General features: G+C 44.5%; 1 protein-coding gene across 4 annotated transcripts in view; it reads left to right on the top strand.

Moving 5' to 3' along the window:
- Positions 1 to 23,453, top strand: part of DOCK8 (dedicator of cytokinesis 8) — a 227,687-nt gene that overhangs the window by 83,700 nt on the left and 120,534 nt on the right. For all 4 annotated transcript variants that reach the window (XM_049633191.1, XM_049633181.1, XM_049633207.1 and 1 more), the window contains 7 exons: positions 1,191 to 1,403; positions 7,503 to 7,588; positions 12,319 to 12,385; positions 13,349 to 13,498; positions 17,554 to 17,634; positions 18,768 to 18,927; positions 21,173 to 21,309. In XM_049633191.1, the coding sequence (XP_049489148.1) occupies positions 1,191 to 1,403; positions 7,503 to 7,588; positions 12,319 to 12,385; positions 13,349 to 13,498; positions 17,554 to 17,634; positions 18,768 to 18,927; positions 21,173 to 21,309 (894 nt within the window). The remainder of the gene's footprint in view (positions 1 to 1,190; positions 1,404 to 7,502; positions 7,589 to 12,318; positions 12,386 to 13,348; positions 13,499 to 17,553; positions 17,635 to 18,767; positions 18,928 to 21,172; positions 21,310 to 23,453) is intronic.

Genomic DNA, 23,453 nt, shown 5'->3' with positions numbered 1-23,453 from the left:
GGGGACATTTAGATTGTTTCTCTTATTTTGTTGCTATAAACAATGTTCCGGAGATGCTCTTGTCCTCACAGTCCTTGCTGACTTGTCCAGTTTATGCCCTTAGAATACATTATGGACATCATATATATTTCTTGACGTCCTTTTAAAGAAACTTGGTAAATTCACTTCCTTTTCCCAAGGCTCTCATAAATTCTAAGCCAAAGAAGTATCAATGATTACAGTACTAATATTGATTATTGCTAGCACAGTTAGGTCAAATTTATGATCTAGCAGAGTAGAATTTCTGTAAGGTCGATGGATGTCACAAAAAGTATACATCGTAGACATTGTACAGTACCATGTCCATTTTGTAGAACTTTAGGATAACATTTTACCATTAATTTTACAGATGTTTGTAATAGTTCCATCTGCCTTCTTACCCCGTATCATTAATTATGGTTGTCAAGGCTTTGCCAAATCTTTGGCTGGGTTTGCAATTCCCCGTGACTGAAACGTTCCTAATGGAATAAAGCATCTGCTTGTGAATTGCTTTACGACTTTTTTCAAACACACTGAAGCCAAAAGTGGACACTACTTGACTGGCAAATGCTTTCCTGCTTTTTGTTCTGGTTCCTGTTGCCCTAACTGTTACTAAAGCCCCGTCGAAGGGTGTTCCCACCCCCACGTCTCTGTCTTTGGAAGCATAATATCGAGTGTGGGAATTTATATGAGGTTTAATTTGGAAGGCTTCTCATACAACCTCTCATTTTCAGTTTCAAAAGCCAAGTTCTGGAGTTGAGATTAGGCCAGGATCCCTCTATGCCCCAGTCCAGCCCCCTTTCTATTATATGTTATTTCAGTTCTTTTCTGCTTGAGTGTGAGACCTCAGTGAGGTTCCCAAGAGACTTGGCTCCCACCTCCAGAAAAGAACATGGCCCCAGAACTAACAGGAACACCGTGCTGTGGTCAAACCTTTCCTCAAGGACCAGTGTATCCACATCCGATGAGTAAATTACCTGCTTCCAGGTGGGAAGGAGACGTTTCATTTTAGGGTATTCCGACCAGGAGGCCAAGATGTGATTGCTTGGCTCAGAAGCCACCTGAGGCGTGACTCTGTAATCCCACGTTGGAGCAGGGGTCTGACATCCCAGATGCTTCCGGACTCACTTGAGACCCGCAGTCTCTCTCACAAGATGTGTCTTTTCTCGCAGGCACGGCCCCGCCACTTAAATGTGCTGTGTGACGTGTCCGGGAAAGGTCCCCTCACTGCGTGTGGCTTCGACCTCCGCAGCCTGCAGCCTGACCAGCGGCTGGAGAACCTCCTGCAGCACGTGAGTGCCGAGGACTTCGAGAAGCAGAATGAGGAGGCTCGGAGGACCAATCGGCAGGCAGAGCTCTTTGCCTTGTACCCAGCGGTGGACGAGGTGGGTGCGGCCATCTCCATGTGTGAACTGCAGTGGGGACACAGAGTCTCCAGGAAACTGCTGTTGTCCGTCATTACTCTATAGCACTGCCAGAAGGCCCAACGGTATGATTTCTGGGCTGTTCTTTTTACCAGAACAGGCCTGTGGAAGAACAAAACCAGTTATCGATCAAGCTTACAAATGAGGTTCCGACAATAGCAACCAGGATTTCCATAGCTCTTAACGAAACGCTTTCACTGATACCATCTCATTTAACCTTCAGAATATTTTACGGTCTGCATGCAGTAACCTCACGCAGTGAGTCAAACCATTCAGTGATTTGGGGGATCTGTTTTGCCGTTAATCCATCAAGGCGTGTTACTTAAACTTCGGTGTTCTTTTTTTTTAATGTTTATTTTATTTGTTTATTTTGAGAGAGAGCGCATGAGCAGGGGAGGGGCAGAGAGAGGGGAGAGAGAGTCCCAAGTAGGCTTTGCGCCCTCAGCTCGGGGTCCAATATGGGGCTCAAACTCACAAACCGTGAGATCGTGACCTGAGCCGAAGTCAAGAGTCAGACACTTAACCGACTGAGCCACCCAGGCGCCCCTAAGCTTTGGTGTTCTTAAGTATTTTGTTAAAATATTTTTAAAAATAATGTCTGTAGGGCCGCCTGGGTGGCTCAGTGGGTTAAGCGCCCGACTTGGGCTTAGGTCATGACCTTGCGGTCCGTGAGTTCGAGCCCCGCGTCGGGCTCTGTGCTGACCGCTCGGAGCCTGGAGCCTGCTTTGGGTTCTGTGTCTCCTTCTCTCTCTGCTTCTCCCCTGCTCATGCTCTGTCTGTCTCTGTTTCTCAAAACTAAATAAACGTTAAAAAATTTTTTTGAGAAAGAGAGAAAGAAAGAAAGGAAGGAAGGAAGGAGAGAGAGAGAGAGAGAGAGAGAGAAAGAAAGAAAGAAAGAAGGAAAGAAAGGAAAGAGAGAAAGAAAGAGAAAGAAAGAAAGAAAAGAAAGAAGGAAAGAAAGAAAGAAAGAAAGAAAGAAAGAAAGAAAGAAAGAAAGAAAAATAATCTCTGTGAACAGCCTGAAGAGAATTGCTTTGAAAACATTCTGGCCAAAAGTGATCATAGCTGTGCTCTTAATGCATAGAACTTCAGAACCTTGATTGTCCACTCTTTATATATCAGAGCTGACCCAGAACAGTGTGATAATTTAGGCTTTACCTGTGGTCATCCCCAGGGGGGTGCTTCAGATAGGCTGAGAAATGACCGTCCTCCAAGCCTGTTTCGGCTCCTTATACTTTATATGAGGCTCTCAGTCTTTCCTCCGCATGCCAGAATGTCTGCTACTGGCTCGTGCCAAAACTGGCTACAGCAATATCTCCGTGGTCCAAATTTTATTCAAAGTTCTCTTGCAAAATATATGATTTGGGGGGCATTTTTGCCTAAAAGATACACTGTCCATCCATGCCTCTAAATGTTTTAAATTTAATTTTTGGATCAAGCAAGAAGACCATTAGGGAGCCTGGTTCTTTTTTTTTTTTTTTTTAATGTTTACTTATTTATTTTAAGAGTGAGAGAGAGAGAGAGTGCACACATGTGAGTGGAGGAGGGGCAGAGAGGGAGAGAATCCCAGGAACCTGATGTGGGGCTTAATCCCATGAACCTTGAGATCATGACCTGAGCTGAAATTAAGAGTTGGTCCCTCAACTGAATGGTTCACCCAGGTGCCCCTAGGGGGCTTGATTCTTAAACCTTTTGAAGCCCCCACCCCTGGGTATTGTGACTGCTGACTTGCCCTTCTATGAGTTTACCAATGGTCAGCGGAAAGGACAGGAAAGCAGACATCTGTGATGAGATAGGATATTGTGTGTACTGTGCAAATATCATTGAGGACACTGACCTCATCCTACGCCTCAGTGAGGACCCGGAGGGAAAGTGTCTCTCAGGCCTTCAGACAGAGAAGAGTTCGCGTCCACTGGGGAAACGCAAACACAGGAGACATGTGCGTGTCTTCTCATTGGCTCTCCTGGATTCATTACTTAGGGTCAAATTTCTGTTCATCACTACTAAATCTAGTGGCTTACTTATTGGTGTCCTGAATTATATTCAGCTTTCTTTCCTTCTTTTTTTAAATTTACTTTTACTTTTTTAAATGTTTATTCATTTTTGAGAGAGAGAGAGAGAGCGTGTACGTGCACGCACATGAGCAGGGGAGGGGCAGAGAGAGAGGGAGACAGAGAATCTGAAGCAGGCTCCAGGATCTGAGCTGTCAGCACAGAGCCCGACGTGGGGCTCAAACTCACAAACTGTGAGATCATGACCTGAACTGAAGTCAAATGCTCAACCGACTGAGCCACCCAAGCACCCCTTCTTTCTTTCCTTCTTATCTTTATTTCCCAACCCTCTTGGTTTTCTCATCTCTTGATTTATTTTCAGTGGCCTCAAATTCCTTTTCTGAATGAGGCAGATTACAAACAAAAATGAATGATGTGGGCAGCCTTATTGCCTCCGTTCTTGAGATTGCAAAGTAACAGAGAGGTAAAGTGACTTCTTCAGGATTCAACAAGCAGGTGAAATGACAGAATGGAGCTCCTAGCCCATTAACCCCAAATCTTATGTTTGCCTATTTATCGATCTACATATGGCTGCCTGGTAGATTACCACACGTACCTGAAACCCCGAGATGATATCAGCAACCACATTCTATCTCATACCTTTTCAGTTTCCATGGGAAACTTTAAAACTTATTACCGGTGTTAAATATGACCTTCACATACACTCTTTTTCCTCCAAGTTCCATGCTGGGGGTGCCAATATGTAAGAAAGAGTCCCAAAGTGGACATCAGGAGAGAGAAAACAATTTGAAAGGCGGGGGGGGGAGAACATGTCCAGTGAGGCAGCAGCTCATTGGAGTCGCCCTCGTGGGATTACACGGGAGGGTGTCCAGTCCCACATTGAGTGCAAGAATGAGTTACAGACTGTGTTGAAGGCGCTTTGTTTTATGGTCTTTGAAACAATGCAGAAACTTGATTAGGACTGAGAGTTATGATCTAGCAGAGGCCCTAATGGGCCTGCTTTATTGAGTGGAGAGGAATGCTTTGTAATTAGTGTGCCAATTATTTGTAAATTGGTATGTCTACAGTGCTGGAGGGCCCCTAGACCAGCCTTTAATATTTTGAAGCTCATACATCCAGAGATTGCATTTGCCCTTGTAATTTGCACTTTCTCCAAAGGTAGCCCTGTGGAAGAAAGGTAAATTTCTGGCTCCCATGAAGTAATCACACATGCTGATTTCTTTTGAAAGCACATTAATTAAACTACTTAATATTACCATTACTTTATTTCTTGGCGAGGAGAATTAGAAGAGAGGTGGACCATTATATCCCAATTATGACTGAGCCTGCAGGAGAGGCAAAAGTAGAATGCAACCATTACGCTTCTTTTTTTTTTAATGTTTATTTATTTTTGAGAGAGAGAGAGAGAGAGAGAGAGAGAGACGGAGCATGAGAAGGGAAGGGGCAGAGAAAGAGGGAGACAGAATCTGTCAGAATCAGGCTCCAGGCTCCAAGCTCTCAGCACAAAGCCCAATGCAGGGCTTGAACTCATGAACCGTGAGATCATGACCAGAACCAAAGTCCCACACTTAACTAACTGAGCCACCCAGGTGCCCCACAACCACTAAGCTTCTATGAGGCACGTTTGTTCCCTGATTCATTGTGGGTTCTGTAAAAGATATCCTATGTGTTGGTCCCTAAAACCATGCCACTATACTCTGAATCGCAGAAGAGTTTGCATTCAGACTCTTGAGGCTGCAAGTGACAGAGCCCAGTTAAAAACCAGTTAAGAAGAAGAGTAGTGGGGGGGCTCAGGTGATGAGATCACAGGCAGGCAGAGTTAGAGTTGGCCCCAGGATCCGTTGGGTCAGCTGATGGAAGAACATCTCTCATACTGTCTTTCTCTTTCTCTCTTACTATCTCTCCCCCCATTTCTTTCTCTCTAAATACACACACACACACACACACACACACACACACACACTCAGCAAGATAGAACAACAAACATCCTCTAAAGCTTCATATTTTCTCTTCTCCTCCTTTGCAAGCTAGTTCCTACTGCAGACAACTATAACACTTAAGAAATGCATATAGACTAGAAGAGACTTAGGAAAGACATCAATATGTAGACCTCGTTTAGATCGTGATTTAACAAACTAACTGCCAAACACACACACACCCAACAAAATGGATACATTTTGGGGAAATTTGGAACTGACTAAATATTCAGCAATGATAAGAAATTACTGTTAATTCTTAAGAGTCATAATGATTTTATAGCTCTGTGTTTTTCAAAGTCTTTATCTTGTAGAGATGTGTGCTGAAATATTTACAGAAGAAATGATATGATGTCTGGAGTCTTGCTTACAAGTAATCCAGTATTGAGTGTGGGGGTGGGAGGAGAAGGTAGTCAATGGGACTGTAGGTGAACCCAGGTTGCCCCTGAGTTGAGCTTGTGGAAACTTACATGACAGGTAAGGGAGGTTCACTACATTACCGTCTCCAATTTTGTGTATGCTCCCATTCTCCCAATGAAAAGCTTTTAGCCAAGGATCCTAAGGGTTGGAATCCAGACCAGAGAGGTAGCCTTAGAAGCCCGTGAATATGTGTTGAGGTTCTTCTCCAATGGAGTGGGGTGGGAGGAGGCCTCGCTTTTCAGTGTGTCAGCTCTGATCACCCCACAAGTGCCAGCTTGTTCTGGAGGGAGTTGAACTCAGTGTGGACATCAAGCAGTGGCTGTCCCGAAACACGATCAGCAGTTCCAGCGGGCAGGTGGCCATCTGATGAACCCGGGCTTGGGCCTCGAGGAACGGAGGTTAGGGTACAGCTGGTTTGCTACTTTGTTCCACCCATCTGGGTACAGATTTACCGAGGACACGATTCTACTGCTGTATTTAAAAATGTTACCTGTCGCTGTGGGGTATTTGGTGGAAAGCTCCCATCATTTGTAGGCCAGGAGAATATAATCAGACACGACTCTTCTTTGGACCCTTGTGAGTTGCAGACCACCAGTGTTTAGGGAGTCTACTGCAAGAGCAGGAATTCAAGTTTTCAGGGATTTGCACTGTTATCTTTGAATAGATGGATATAATTAAGATACTGTCGGGGTGCCTGGGTGGCTCAGTCGGTTGGGCGTCCGACTTTGGCTCAGGTCAGGCTCTCGCCATCTGTGACTTCGAGCCCCGTGTTGGGCTCTGTGCTGACAGCTCAGAGCCTGGAGCCTACTTCAGATTGTGTGTCTCCTTCTCTCTCTGCCTCTCCTCTCTCTCTCTCTCTCTCTCTCAAAAATAAATAAAACTTCAAAAAACAATTTTTTTAAATATATTATGATAGCTCAGATTTGAATGTTGAAAGTTGCCTCAGGGACTTGATACTTCTTTTTAAGTCTTGAGTCCTGAAGTGGTAAAATAGACAGGTGTATTTGTCATTACTAAGTCATTGCTAATTTGTCATTACTGCGCTTCCTGTCCTTAGAACTTTTGCCAGCTCTAGCTGGATATGCAGGCATAGAACCTATACATATTCAACCCCAAATCTCTATATCATCTGTTTAAGAGAACAGTGAACTGAGAAAGACACTATATTTTAGTCCTGATGGTTTACATGTAGCCTGACGTGAGCTATTCTGACTCAGACCTCAAGCCTGAAACTCACATATTTACTAGTAAAACTTTGACGGGAGAAATATTCTGAATGTGTGTTTAGAGCAAGCAAAAAAAAAAAAAAAAAAAAAAAAAAAAAAAAGCCAACAATACCAACAATAGGTATTAGATTTTGCAATGCCATCTGGTGGATGTTACTCAGCCATATTCCTGTTCACATTTCCTTCCTTCCTCCCTCTGTTTCTTTGTCTTAAATGCTTAGCTTTCTGAAAGGAGAAATTGTTTGCTGTCAATGTTGACTTTGAAGCTTGGGGTTGGATAAAAAGTCCAAGTGTTATCCCACAGTTAGAAATAAAGCAAATGACGGTCGAGCCCTGGACAGCAGCCTTCCCTTCCCTGGACTCACTTCAGCTGGAACCCCTCGTGGAAATTCACTAATGATTTCTTTACCATGTGTTTAATAATAGGAGGATGCCGTGGAAATACGTCCGGTACCAGAATGTCCTAAGGAACATCTGGGCAACAGAATACTGGTCAAGGTCCTGACCCTGAAGTAAGTATCAGCAAACATCCCAAACACGACACTGAGGCTTATCTTGCCCTTTAGACAGAAACTGTCTCTGTCGACAGAGCCTAAATCAGGCACCTGTCAGGTGGTGGGAGGAGTAGACTTTGGAGTCAGCTACACTCGATTCTATTTCTACCAAGCCTTCGACTGTCACTCTTCTATAATAGGGAAGGCACACCCTGAATTAGTCATATAAGGTAATTGAGTGAAAAAGCATACATTAACAAAAGTAACAAGGAAAGCTGGATGGTGGGAAAAAAAAAAAACTGAAAAAAACCTAAAAAACAGTGAGTGGTGTATTCGAGTCCGCTCTGATTAATTCATGAGAGCTGATCGTGCTCCTCCCAGCTCTGTGTTCTTTGAAGTCAAGCAGGTAGCGTGACGTTGGCCATGAGGGAATATTTACAACATAGAAATCAGAAAATGCTGCAAATCAGAGCTTTTTCTTTCCAGGGACTTGTTTGTTAAACATTTACTGGCACACCGCTGTTGAAACATAATGTGAGATGCGGCTAAAGCCCAGTCTCAGTGCCAGGGGACAACAGGGTAGCAGGGAGCAGTGGGGACTATAGCAAACCATCCCAAGGGGACACTACTACTGGTTAGAGCTGATTCTTGCCATCCAAGTACACAGGCCCTTTTTTTTTTATCAACTGTCTGCTTTGCTTTTGTTTTTGTTTTTGTTTTGTTTTTTCAAGAGAAGCTGGAAATTCAATTTTTTATGCATAATTTTCTGACTTCTTAACTATCTTCTCATCTCCTTTTTTTATTATTATTTTAATATTTTTCTATTTTGGGGAGACAGAGACACGGTGTGAGTGGGGGAGGGGCAGAGAGAGGGAGACCCAGAATCCGAAGCAGGCTCCAGGCTCTGAGCTGTCAGCACAGAGCCCGACACAGGGCTCGGGCCCACGAACCATAAGCTCATGACCTGAGCCAAAGTCGGACACTCAACCGACTGAGCCACCCGGGCGCCCCAAATTTCCTTTTTAAATACTACATAACTGCATGTCTGCATTCTGGATTCCTCTTCTGGGCCAACTGTTTGCCACATCTACTTAAATTTTTTTTGTTTATGTTTATTTTTGAGAAAGGGAGAGACACAGCGCGAATGGGGGAGGGGCAGAGAGAGCCACCCACACACATACTGAAATCGAAGCAGTCTCCAGGCTCCAAGCTGTCCACACAGGGCCGGATGAGGGGCTTGAACTCACGAACCTTGAGATCATGACCTGAACCAAAGTCGGACGCTTAGCCAACTGAGCCACCCAGGCACCCTGTGACATCTACTTTAAAGCAGTCATCTCCAAATTCTTTGATTGTTTAACTTTCATAGTGAGAAAAAGCCCTGTATGTTCCATATATGTATGTTAGTTTTGTACACACACATTAAAATACTGTACGCGTTATAGGGACGCCTGGGTCCTACAGGGACGTCGGGCTCTGTGCTGACGGCGTGGAGCCTGCTTGGGATTCTCCAACTCCTCTTCTTCTCTCTGCCCCTCCCCCACGCATGCTCTCTCTGTCTCTCAAAATAAATAAATAAACTTTAAAAGACACATAAAATGTTACATGCATTATCAAATAGACATAAATTTTGAAATATGAACTAAGTAAATCAAAGTAAATTAGAGTAGCTTTTCCTCCACAGGAGCAGACTGTCTTGCATGCCCACCGGAGGGTCCATTGCAGCCTGCTCCTGCAGACTGCCACGCTAGAGAAGGCTTCCACCTCAAATCACAGACTCTTCTGAAACTATTAAGTTCTAGATGTTCCATCCAGGCAACAGCACGTGAGCATAGTATTGTTTCACGCCCTCGGGGGAGGGCATCCATGTCTTGAAGTGAATTCACGGACCCCTAACGCAGCCCCTGGTTTGCACTTTGGGCATCTGGACTCTGGACTCAAGGCTGTGTTTCAACCCCCGGGAGCTTCTCTGAGAATTTGAGTTCTTCCTGATAGATGAGGTTGTTACCCGGGATGATCTCGAGGTTCCTGCCCGCCCTGCACTCCTGTGATTCCAATGCAGAGCCTCCCCAGATCCTCTCCTGAGAACGCGAGCGTGAGCGGGCAGCGCTGCTCACCCTGGGTCCTGGGGGCTCGCTTGATGTTGCAGCACCCCCCCCCCCCAGCCAGCTCTCCCAGCGGGGGGAGGGGCAGAGGGGCTTTTGTCTGTAGCAGGACAGGAGGGGCCCCGTGAGCCCGCAGTCGGTCAAGTCAGGGCTGCAGAAAGGCAGACGCTAGCCCTTGCAAGCCAGCCCGGAATGCCAGCCTTGCAGCCGGGCCGCTGCCCAGAAGGGGCCGCTGGTCTCCTCCCTGTTGCCGGGGAGCCCACCCTGTTGTGTGAGGCCCTGGTGCACCCCCAGCCGGCCCCTCGTAGGTGCAGTAACTATGCTATTTGGGATTGGAGGAATTCTCCCTCATGGTGTCCCTTTGTCACCAAACTTTCTAGACCTTTCCAGCCAATACACAGCAGCAGTTCTCACAGGTGGGAGAACATGGCCACAAAGACCGACATGTATTATTTGAAAAAAACCAAACAAATAGAGCCTTTTGGATGTCTCTTAATGAAAATAGTCAAGTGTGGATTTCTGGTGATGTTCTTCCCAATTGCCAGCGCTGACCTCAAGCAGAACCGAGGTGTTTGCCCACCTCGGTGGGCACTTGGCCCACTCAAGGGGCTTAATATGCTTGGCCCACTCAAGGGGCTTAAATAGCATCCATATCGACTTAACACCTGCAAGAAGAGAGATGGGCCAAAGAGATTGGCCCAGCTACTCTGTCCCACTGCTCTGCAACAAACTGACTGCAAAAACAAAAAAGAAAGCAAGTTCTTTTTTTAAAAAAAATTATTTTCTTTTAATTTCTGTACTTATTTTGAAATAGCACGAGCAGGGGAGGGGGAGAGAGAGGCAGGGGGAGAGAGAGAATCCCAAGCAGGCTCCTAGCAGTCAGCACAGAGCCCCATGCAGGGCCTGAACTCACCGACCGTGAGATCGTCGTGACCCCAGGTGAAATCAAGAGGCAGACGCTCAATCAACTGAGCCACCCAGGCGCCCCAAGAAAGCAAGCTCTTATAGGTCAACCTGCGGTCTCAACAGATGAATAGTAAGAACTTAATGACAATGCTGAGGCCTTCCATTTCCCTAGTGACGCTGACCTGCAGAATTTTATTTCTACTCCCACGAATTTTATCAGCTGGGGAATTTTTCAAAAACTGTTGAGATCTAGCACTGTCACTGCTTTGCTCTTGAGAAACATGTAAAGCCTCAAGCAAAAAGAAAGAATCAAGCTGATGCCGCATCTGCAGATGTCTGTAGCACATGGGAAAAAAAAAAAAAAGAGGATGACGACGAAGTATTTGTCTCATTTGCATTTTATGTGGAGAAATCTTTTTTTTAACATTTATTTATTTTTGAGAGAGAGAGAGAGAAAGAGAGCACAAGCAGGGGAGAAGGAGAGAGAGAGAGACACAGAATCCAAAGCAGGCTCCAGGCTCTGAACTGTTAGCACAGATTCCGGCGCGGGGCTTGAACTCATGAACCGCGAGATCATGACCTGAGCCGAAGTCGGCCGCTTAACCGACTGAGCCATGCAGGCACCCCTGGGGGGAAATCTTTTAGTGGAAAATTTATTATCCCCTTATGCGAAGTAACCTCAGCTCAGACGAGCTGTCTTGGTGGTGAAACCAGCGTGTGTCAGATTTACTCAGGGAGCTTGTTTTCAGTGCAGACTTTGGGACACCTTCCACCACTGTTTCCCCCCAAGAGAGAAATTCTGGTTCAGGAGACCTCAGGGGGGACAAAGAAACCTGTGTTTTGATAGATAGAGTTACCCAGTGATAAAGCCCTCCTCTCACACATGCCTTGAAACAAAACTTGGCCTAATTTACATGACTTCTGAGGCAATGGTGGTCCAGGGCCTGGTTACTGGTGCTCTCAGATGGCCGTATCCAAGGTCGTGGGTTGTTAGCCTGAGACGCTTGGAATCTGCACATCTGTGCTCCATGTGTATGCTATAACATGTGGGGAGGGATTATGCGTCGGGTATGCGGTCTCTTCAAACCCACCCTTTCGAGGGCAATGGGCAATTAGGGCCAAGAATTTTCTAGCTCTCGCTGGACCCACTCAGCTCAGTGTTTATTGGCCGTGCTCGGTTCCCTGCCCCCACCAACTACTAACTCAGAAGCCTCCCCTTGCTGTGGAATTAGGAAAGGGCAGACATTCACGCCTGCAGACGGTCCCTATCAGTCCAAGGAAAAACAACAGAAGTTTCCTTTCTTCACTCTCTGAAAAGCCTTGTCCCTTAGAATTGAATTCATAGGGATTCCTACCCGAGCGATAAAGGGTAAACTGTGAACAAAGCCTTTACCTGAGACAAAGGCTTCACCATCAGAGAGCACAGCAGCTACCGTGATAAGAAGGGCCATGCTGGATCACACCGTGGGACCATTCTTCCCTGTCTCCCCTGTGGTGCCACAAACAACTGCTTTTTAGGAGAATGTAGCCTCCACCACGATCTCCAGTAAGTAGGAATCTTCCACAAACCTCCCATATCTCTCCACGAATATCCCAGTGCAGATTCTCATCTGCGCGCAGTGATCCAAATATTTTGGGGAACGATTGACATCTTTAGCCGGTTTATGTAACGAGTCACCGTCAGCAAATTCGAGATCATCTAAGTTAAAACCCTCTTTCTTCCTCTCTCTCTGACAGGTTCGAGATTGAAGTTGAACCTCTGTTTGCCAGCATCGCCCTCTACGATGTTAAAGAAAGGAAAAAGGTAAGGAAGGAACGACCCATCCCTGAGGGCACACTTAACTGCTCGTGATTTTTCGGGTTCATGTTTTCAGATGTCACTTCTATGCAACAAAAACATACCAGATCTGAAAGCAGATGACCTTTGGTACGTCCAGTTGTACTGGGAATGCTGGTCGTTTGTGTTCTTTGAAGAATCTTAAAGCGAGAGCCTGTTGGAGGTGGTGGCCTGTTTGAGATCGAGAGAGAAAAAAAATAGCAGCATATGGGATGACCAGTGAAACAAGGCAACTTAAATTCATTTTTAACAGGGCATATGTGTAATGTTACCTCGGTTTGGGAGCTTTTGCGTTGTGGACTAGCCTCATCACGGATGGAGGGCGCCATCCTGTGCAGTAAATGTATTAATTTGCCATTGGAGAAAGAGCTCACCAACTGTGATGTGCTTTTTTTTTTTTTAATGTTTATTTATTTTTGAGAGAGGGACAGACAGGGTGTGAACAGGGGAGGGGCAGAGAGAGAGGGAGACACAGAATCCGAAGCGGGCTCTAGGCTCTGAGCTGTCAGCACAGAGCCCGACGTGCGGCTCGAACTCACAAACTGTGAGATCGTGATCCGAGCCGAAGTCGGACGCTTAACTGATTGAGCCACCCAGGTGCCCCTTTTCTCCTCCTTCTTGACTGTAAAGTAACCGAGGGCAGAGACGGCGTCTTTCCCTTCTTGCCTGCAGTGCCTAGCACGTCACTGGTATTCAGAAGATAAGGACAGGTTGATAAAAATATAAGTGTTTCAAGGAACATCTCTCAAACAGCTCCAGAATATCTAGAAATTGTGACAAAAGGTGAATCAGATTTTCCACCAACCCCTAGAGACGTCTGTGATGACCCTCGTTTTGCAACATTTCTTTGTGGGGTTTTACTCTTCAAACCTACTTAGACCATGAGAACAACAGGTGGGACTCATTTTTTGCCTTGTTCCTTGTTGACAGATCTCGGAAAATTTTCACTGTGACCTGAACTCTGACCAGTTCAAAGGATTTCTGCGTGCTCACACGCCCTCTGTTGCCCCGTCGAGTCAGGCGAGATCTGCCGTGTTTTCCGTCACCTATCCGTCCTCCGACATCTACCTAGTCGTCAAGGTAGTTAAACACAATCTCGTTTGTACGTTGGGCATCCGGATGCTTCACTGTTGTGTTATTCCCAGAGCACGTTGGAGATGTCAGAACGTATCCACTTGTTCTCTGTGCGATTCGCTGTCTGCGTTTCAACTTGCCCCTTTTTCCTTTCCAAGCAAATTCTGTGTGGGATACTAGAACGACTATGGGTTTTGAAGGCCTACAGTCTTGATTTTGAATCCTGGCTTTGAAGCCTTATAGCTATAGGACTTGGGGTAATGACCCAAACCTTGCTGAGACTTGGTTTCCTTATGTGTAAAGTGGGGATGATCATCCTGCCCTCCGTGGGCCGTTGTGGTTGTGGAACAAAGCCTGGAACATCACAGGCCCCCTTCCTCCTGGCCCAGCTCTTTCTCCTATGCTTGGCTGTTCAGCTCTGGGAGGCTGCTGTGGAGGAAATCCACATAGACTTTCCTGACTCCGTTCACGTCCTTCTAGACACCTGTAGTTAAATGTTCCCAAGTCCAGGCTCTGACAATTTAAGATGTGAGCTATACTTTCTATATTTTACCCTCCCTTTTGAGCACCATGTGACAGACTGCGTATGTGCAGTGGGACTCGAAATCTGCGGGACAGTTCCAAGTACAAGGGCCTTCTGTTCTCAGCGGTACTCTTTTTTCTGATGTGAGAAAAACGGAGACTTTGTCTACACACCCAAGTGCCTGGTTAGAGGTTAACAACAAACACTGGATGTTTCACTTACCTTAAGCCAAATATTTAGTCTTACTGACTGTTTACCCCAAAACTGAAAACAAAAACAAAAACACCAAAATTCAGGTGTTCTGGTTTCATGTACACCCAGAGTTCTGGGTTTGGAACCTTTTCTAGTTAACGCAGTGTCTTACCTCCATAATCGCATTGATTCCCCCCATGACCCCATGAGAGTAGCATATCGATTCCAAAGAATTTAAGTGACATGGAGGTCAGCTAACAAGTGGCAGATGTCTCGGTGTGTGAGCTGCCTTCTCACCATTCTACAAAGACTCTGAAACGTTACTATTGCTTGAAGAGGATCTGTTTAAGCTTTTAGGAAGCATTAAAGTTAAAATCCTATTGCTAAGAAGACACATCTGTTGTTGTCAGACTTCACATGTATCCATTTTCCTGCAATATTACTTAGACATGTTGGAAGATTAGCTTCGAACCCACCCTGGCACCCCTGTAGTTAAAGTTTTCTCAGCCTGGGAAACCAAAGACACTAGTCCCATAGAGCCGGATTTTGCTTCAGGCTCTATTTCTTAGTGGATGACTTTATTTTGGTAAATCCATCATAGCCTGCTAAGTATCAGCAGCTACCTATAGGTTACTATTAACTTGCTTAATAGATTCCAAAATTTTCAAATATACAAATGCATTCATTTGGCCATAACGAACATTCTGTCAATTGTCTGGATACAGGGAAGACGTTTAAAGCTCAGTAAGACAGGCCCTGGTTTGCTTCTGGCTTCTTTTCCTTTACTGTAATGGCATCATTGCTGTTTCTTTCTGTCTAAATACAGAGCAAAAGGTGTGTAATATTTAGCAGGCAGATGCCATGCAATAAAGAGGAGCTCTTTCTTATTTTTATTCCCAGGCTGAACACCAGGTTCTTTTCATTTCATTTTATTTTTTGAATTTTTTAATGTTTCTTTTTGAGGTGGGGGGAGGGGCAGAGGGAGAGGGAGACACAGAATCCGAAGCAGGCTCCAGGCTCTGAGCTGTCAGCACAGAGCCCGATGCAGGTGTCGAACCCACGAACTGTGAGAACTGAGCCTAAGTCAGAAGCTCAACCGAGCCCCCCAGGTGTCCTGAACATCCAATTCTTAACTGTATTTTAGGTAGCGTTTCCTGGTTTAGTATTGCATATACCATTGCTTTGAAAGATTATCCAGGCTTAAAGGTTGTGTGTCTCAGTTGAGGGATGGAGAATAAGGATGAGATTTAAAACTTTCAATATGAACATGGAAGGTGTGGTACCAGCCCCTCTTGATCTGACAAAAATTTCCTGGTAATTCCAACGCACCCCCTTCCCCTGCCTGACTTGGTTGTAAGGACACATGTGTTTGTTTTACACATGTGTAACGTGACGGGCCATACCGTGGACGCTCATAGCAGTTACAGCACTTGTCACAAAGTACCTGGCGTTACCCTGTCCACCCCAGGGAAGGGAACAGTACCTGCTGGTCTGGTCAGATCTGGAGTCTCCCACTTTCAGATTCTGGAGACCCCTCTCCTGTGGTCTATACGTGACTAATACACTATACACGACTAATGCTTGAAGCATTCCCATTGTTGCTGCGGGGTCCTAATAAAAAGGTTCTCCATCTGTGTTCAGATTTCAGGTCAAAGACCACATTTTTAGCCACTGACTGCATGGGAAAACCAACTTCTTCCCGTTTTTTCCATAAGCTCGCCACTGTGAGCTTCAGGAGAAGAGGGGCCAAGCGTATCTTGTTCACCATCTATCTCCCCAGCAGCTACTGCCCCGAAGGTGCTCAGCCAGTGGTTTTTGAATGAATGAACGAATGAGTGAATGATTGCTGACTAGCAGTGATACCGGTCAGACTCTAGCTCAAGAGTTGTGGTGTGTGTGCTCAGCCTGGGGCATCTGGGGGGGAATCAGCCTTTGTGAGAAGTGAGAGACTTCCGGTGTGTGGTTTCCATGAGGCGGAGAGATGCCCAATGAACAGCTCCACACCATTTTCTCTGAACGCCACAAAACACCCTCCATCGCTAGGGTATTCCTGGTTTAAATACTATCTGGCAGTGCCTCTCAAGAACGTGTGCCTGTAAGTGATGAATCGGGGGAATCGACTCCTGAAGCCAAGACTACACTGTATACGCTGAATGTTAGCTAATGCGACAGTAAATTGTGAAAACAAACCAACAAAAAAGAATCTGTGCCCGATGGAATACGTTAACCCGGATTTCTTCTTTTTTTTTTTTTTTTAAATTTAAACTTAAGTTAGTTAACGTAGAGCGTAATATTGGTTTCAGGAGTAGAACTCTGTGATTCCTCAATCACCTACTTACAATACCCAGTGCTCAACCCAGCAAGTGCTCTCCTTAATCCCCATCCCCCATCTAGCCCAGCGCCCCACCCACCTCCCCTCCAGCAACTCTGTTTGTTCCCTGTCATTAAGAGTCCCAAATTTTTTTTGAAGCAGCATCTCACCTGATGTCTCATCTCAACACAGGCTAATGGGATCAACTCCACTTGTTTTTCTCTTCAGGCTTCAGGTTTAACTGCATTTTCTTGGAGCAGAGGGTTGGGAAATTTCAGATTGCCCCTTTCCTTTCTCCTAAAGAGGATGGCCACATTTATGGCCAGTCAGATCGTTTACCTGAAGCAAAATGGAAGAAGATATTCGACAGTGGTGACATTAATTCATATTACCAGCCAGTTAGCAAAGTGAAAAGCTGTACCATCCGCTGCTTTTGTTTTTTTTTTTTTTTCCCCATGTCTGTTAAATCCAGAGAAGCAGCCCTAATAGGAAATACAAGGGAGACAATTACAGATAATTTATTCTCTTCATTTATTCATTTTGTGGAAGGTTTTAGTCCCCAACCTGACTTTTACAGAGGCCATATCTCTTTTTTACATTGTAAGCAATAATAAAGAAAATGAGTTTTTCCCTTCTTACATATGTCTCATGGATTCTGTTTTATAAAATAACTTTTATTGCATTTTTTATTGTAGGCATAATGCACGTTTATGGTTTAAAAATAGAAAATACACATAAGCAATAGGAGGAAAATAAAAATAGCACATAATCTCAGCATACAAAGATAACTACTGTTAACATTTGCTGTGTATCTACAATCATCCTTTTAATATACCTTTATAATTTTTTTTTTACACACCTATGGGGTACTCTTCATGCCAATTTTTTTCACACTAATTTTTTTAGATCAAAAAACATGTAATACGAACATCTTCCCTGTCATCACATATTGTCACAAAATATCGCTTTGATGGTTGCCCCGATGCCAATGTATGGATTAATTCATGAGTTTTGTTTTAATATTTTTGTTGGTAGATTGAAAAAGTCCTTCAGCAGGGAGAGATTGGAGACTGCGCAGAACCCTACATGGTTATCAAAGAAAGCGATGGCGGAAAGGTATGATGTTGGGGTATTACTAAATGGTGACATTTTAGAATAAGCAGACATTTTCCCCAAGTTCCACAAAATAGTTAAGTCTATAATATGTCCCCATAAGAGACATTACTAAATCGTGCCTTTAAAAAGAACGAAGAGAAACTGGTCATTGATGATAACTTTTTAAAGAAATAAATTCTTGAATTCAACAAATGATGACATACCCACCAGCATCTAAGAAAAGTTGGCTAGGACAAAGCCACATCTGTTGTGTTGGCCCCAAGGCTCTGACCCAGGTTGTGAAGGTCACAGAGACCTCACAAAACTGAACCATGCCTGAGCTCTACTGGACTTTCTCAATGGTGGCAGCCAGTTTCCAAATATCCTTTCTGGTGTGGATATTTAGAAATAGGCTGAGACTTCTGTACATCATAAAATCACGTAGAAAACATAGGTACTGAGCCTGTGAAAAGGACATCCTTTCTCAGCAACCATTTGCAAAAGTTTCCAATGTGACTTTTAAAACGTGGCCTTTCTGGAATACTACTTGGCTTAATCAGTGTCCTGCTACGGACTTATAAATCTCAAATAAGATTTATTGAACTCAAGACATTTATTTTTTAAAACTTACCTTCTATTCTGAACTTAGAAAGAAAAGCTTGGAAGTGTGGTCAACCTAATAAGGAAGTCATTAGCAACCTTTATACATTTTTCTGGAGTTTTCCAAGGCAACTTTTGAAAAACAGGTTCTCTTGAAAGCTTGGTAGATAATAAGTGAAATTTTTCATTCCAAAATTTTGTCGTGCAAATCCAAGTCCTGTGGCTAGCCCCTAAAAGAGTCACTTGTTGTTTAGCTTGTATAACAAGCCTTGGACGACAATGACTTCTTTTTCTTCTTCTTGTTCTTTTCTTTTTTACTTGAAGGTATATTTATAATTAAATATTGATTTTCTTTAAACTCTTCCATTTCAAATCTGCATTTTCTTATCAGCTAGACTTCTAGGATGAGTTGTGTCTTTTTCCTGCCTATTCACTCTTTTTAATCAGTTGGGTAGAGATTTTGGAGATGGCTGTCCTATTCATAGCAGAGACCATTGATTTCTTGCTGGCACCATATAGTTTGTCTCTGCTTGTCCCTTTCTACTTTCTTCTAGAGTAAAGAAAAGATTGAAAAACTAAAACTTCAGGCTGAATCCTTCTGCCAGCGTTTGGGGAAATACCGGATGCCTTTTGCCTGGGCTCCCATAAGCTTAACAAGTTTCTTCAATGTCTCCACCCTGGACAGGGAGGTAACCGATGTGGAGTCCATGGTTGGTAAGATTTTCAACTGCAGTGGGAAAGGGGGGTGTCCCAGGGTACTAACTCTGAGGTCAGCTGCTTATTAGTGGGGGCTTGGGGGTACAGTAAGGTGTGAAGAATGGGAAGGAAGAGGGAGATAAATAGGATGAAACACTGTTGTGACTGACTTACAAATGCTTGAGCGGCCAGTGGTCCCCAAAGCAATTATCGTGAACATTTGTGGAGCTGAAATATACTCTTATAGTAAGATGTTTGGTTGGAATTTTCTGGACGCTCTGACACTTTAAAAAGTTAATTTTCCATAGCCACCTCCATTTCAAAGTAAAATTTTTGAATTAACAAAGTGTAGTAACTGTCTACAGTGGGTTCAACAATGCCACTGTGGTTGGCTCGTCAGCGTAAGAAAAGCTACACTCAGGGCTTCTGAAAGCAAAACTCAGGTTTCTCAGTAAAATTTCCAGTCCCTTCAAGTTTGGTGGTGGTGTCTTTTTTTGTTTTGGGTTGGTTTTGCCACGTGCAGTGAAAAAGATGCCAAGAGAATATTTAGTGACTGTTCCAATTTTTTTTACCCTACTTCTCCTTTTCATCGCCTCACCCTTGGTCTGAGTCATTAATTTCCTGAACGGGTTGGCTATGGAAATGTTCAAGAGGGTTCAGAGTTTTCAGGTCAACCCACCCCACCTGTGGGGGAGTGTCTGTTGTCCTCAGTGTCTGTGTGTCCAGCAAATATTTAAGGCTGTGCACTTTTCTCCTGCATTCCTAAGCCCTGACATTTCTGAAATGCTGCCTGTAACGGGGGACTGGAGGAAAAGGCACTTTGTTATTGCTGCCGCTGTTCTGGATTATTGTTGCTAACTGCCAGTCAGAACTGCTGGGTTATTTCTGATTTACCAATAGCAAACCTCACTTTAGTGAATCCTGGCCTTCACACCACGGGGTGTGTGTGTGTGTGTGTGTGTGTGTGTGTGTGTTTAATGCCAACTTCTATGTAGATCCAGGTAGCCTTACCTGAAAGAGTTATGCATAGACTTTAGAGGGCACCGTGAAGTAGGTGATTCAGGCATAGGGTTTGCTGAGTCCTCAGTAATCTCCAGGTCAAGGATAAATTAACCTAACGTCAGAGGCTGCTTCCTAAGAAGTAATTGGGAGGTGCGGTGTATTATACCGGGGCAGTGTGGCGAATGCAGGCGGGCAGTGGAGGCACGAAGCGCCTCACAGCATCACAGCAAGAATTAAGGGTACGAGAATATTCAAAGAGGGGGTGTGGCAACATTAGCGTTCCCAACAATTTGACCATTCACAACAGAACCCCTTAATTTTGCAGTACAGAAGCAACAAGATCCCCCTAAATCACAAACAGGGGTAACACATAACTAGGCAGAGTACCAGGGTCCGAGCCAAGGTGTGGGCGTGACTCAGGGTTCTACTCCCTGTTAGACGGGTCAGCCAGGGAGCCCGGCTCCACTGCCTGGGGCTCACAGGGAGTGCGGAAGAAAGCCCAGATTCAGAACGTACACGGGCCAACCCTAGCATGTTTGGGTCACAGTCCCAAATGAATTCAGGGGCATTCGAGTACATGGCTCTCCCAACGGAGGGCGAGTGCAAAAATAAAACAAAAGCAAACACTGTTGGCTCGATAACGCTCATCTGCAGACCCAGCTCTGGCTGCAGTTTGGCCCTTGCAGGGAGGCTGACCCTGATCTCCACGTGGGAGGGGACCGCGGCTGCTCGTGGCTTCTCCACTCAGGTCACAGGAGGACTAGGGACCCCAACCGGGGGACTGAGAAAAGTAAGGCCAGTGGAGGGAAATTTTCATTCAAAACAACGATGGTCATGTTCGGTGTTCTGGCATAGTGACTTTGAACATCTCTTTTATGTACATTGAGACTAAGGTAACATTGTACGTCAACTACACTTCAATAATACCTTCTTGGGGTGCCTGAGTGACTCAGTCGGTTAAGCGTCCAACTCTGGCTCAGGTCATGATCTCATGGTTCATGAGTTCAAGCCCCGTGTCAGGCTCTATGCTGACAGCTCAGAGCTTGGAGCCTGCTTCTGCTTCTGTGTCTCCCTCTCTCGCTGCCCCTCCCCTCCCCCTCCCCTGCATTCTGTCTCTCTCTCTCAAAAACAAATAAACATTAAAAAAATTTTTTTTTAAATACATTCTTAAAAACCTATCTTTTACATGATAAAATTAATGACTTCTGTGTATTCAAACACAAAGGCATATGCTTTCGAATGATGATTGTTTTCCTTACAGGGAGAAGTTCTGTGGGGGAGCGGAGAACTTTGTCCCAATCTAGAAGGCTTTCTGAAAGAGCCCTCTCCTTGGAGGAAAATGGGGTCGGATCCAACTTCAAGGCCACCCCCATGACCATTAACAGCTTTTTCAAGCAGGTATCTCTTCACGTGACAGTGTGTCTGGATTTCTCCCCACGACGGCCTGGGTGTTGGAGCCCAAAGGGGGAGGTGTACATAATGATTAGGGGAGCATGTTAGTTAACCTCGTCAAACCTCAGTTTCGTTACCTGCAGAACAGGAAGGGCGGTGCTTGTTTCTTGGGGCAGTTGGGAGTGTTCGATGACACAAGGTGTGTAAAGCTCTTCACACGGTGACCGGGACACAGCAAGTGTTGGCTCATTTGATTGATGGAAGGATTCATTCCCACTAATGCAAACTCTCCTATTTGAATTCTCACGGTCAGTTCATCTATGAGGCTATGAAAATTCTCTGGTGGAAACATCCCTTTCCCCCTTGGTCTTGGGGTTTCCTGGCCCAGCTGTTGTCCCTCTCACTCCTGTTCCATGCGCGGGCTTTCCACGTTTCTGCCATATTTATTTGCTCATAGAGGGGTGACCATTGCAGATAGTGCTTTTTATTAGCTCAATAGACATTGAGGTCATGTAAAAATCACAGGATCTCTTAGAGTAATCAACTTCATAGAGACAGAAAGTAGAATGACGGCTGCCAGAAGCTGGAGGAGGAGAGGAATGGAGAGTTGTTGTTTAATAGACACAGAAACCTTCGGTTTTGGAAGATGAAGGAATTCTGGAGATTGGTTGCCCAACACCGTAAATGTACTAACACTAATAACTGTCCACTAAAAAATGGTCAAGATGGTAAGGTTCATATTATGTGCATTTGTTTCTCTTTGGGATATTCCCCTTCCCATTGTATTGCTTTGGTTGGGGTGGGGGCCAGAGTATCTAACTGACATTTCTCATCTGTACCTGGGAATAAGACCCACCTGCCTACTTTCCTGAGCCTTTAGATTAGAGCTCTTGCCCTTGAATCCTTGAATCTTTAGCAGAATACCTGTCTCATGTAGACACCTGGAGAGTAGTATCGACACTTAGTCTTCTTAATCAAGACACGTGTGAAGAAAATGAGGATAGGAAGAAGATGGAAAGATGCTTTCTCTATCTTCAAATCTTTGGAGAAGGAAGGAACCTTACTCTGTATTGTTCCAGAGAATAAGGCACGCATGAGTGGATTTAAGTTACTGGGAGAGAAACCTTTGGCCTGGATTTCTAATGGTCACACAGACTTCCTAAGAAGGTAGTAGAAGGATTGTTGAGAGGCTGGGAAAAATAGGTAGGGAGTAGTAGAGAAGGAATATTTTTTTCCCCCTTATAAAAGGTGTCTTTATTTTATTACACTCCTCTTTCATTCAGTCATCTGATCTAATTGCAGATTTATGATCAGTCTTTTGTTTCTTGTCCATGAAATGTCCCTAGAAGGAATTTTTTTAATGTTTATTTTTGAGAGAGAGAGAGAGAGAAAGAGAGAGAGAGAGGATGAGGGGGCGGGGAGGAGCAGAGAGAGAGCGAGACACAGAATCGGAAGCAGTCTCCATGCTCTGAGCTGGCAGCACAGAGCCTGATGCGGAGTTCGAACTCACGAACCACGAGATCATGACCTGAGCTGAAGTCAGACGCTGAATGAACTAGCCATCCAGGCTCCCCAGAAGCAAATTTTTAATTGTCTGTCTTAGCCTGTGACAGACCAAATGGACAAATCAATCTGCAGAATGGCATCATTTATCCAACACTATACCCAGAAGCACTCTTCTGAGCCCTGTTAATATTAAGTACAGTCCTGTATTCCTCCCAAGTAATCCTTTGAGGTAGGATCTATTATTATCCCATTTTACCAACAAAGAAACAAGCCCAGAGAATGCAAAGTCAGGGTATAAAAGAACCAAATGAGGTAATTGATAAGGCATATCAAATTGAAGTGCTTAAATCTCTACCCTGATAACAATGAATGCACCTTCTTTTAAACTTTGCACAGAGCTTTATTTTATTTTATTTTATTTTATTTTATTATTTATTTATTTTTTTCATGGTAAGTGCACTCCTTAATCCCCATCACCTACTTCACCCCTCCCCCCACCCCCCTCCCTTCTGGTAACCATCAGTTTGTTCTTTAGAGTTAAGAGTTTATGTCTTGGTTTTCTTCTCTCTTTTTTCCCCCTGTTTTCATTTGTTTCATTTCCTAAATTCCATGTGAATGAAATTGTGTGATATTTCTCTTTCTCT

Source organism: Panthera uncia, chromosome D4 (genome assembly GCF_023721935.1).
Source record: "Panthera uncia isolate 11264 chromosome D4, Puncia_PCG_1.0, whole genome shotgun sequence".
Lineage (NCBI taxonomy): Eukaryota > Metazoa > Chordata > Mammalia > Carnivora > Felidae > Panthera > Panthera uncia.
Note: the sequence above shows the minus strand (reverse complement) of the source record. Positions and strands in the feature narration are given on the sequence as shown.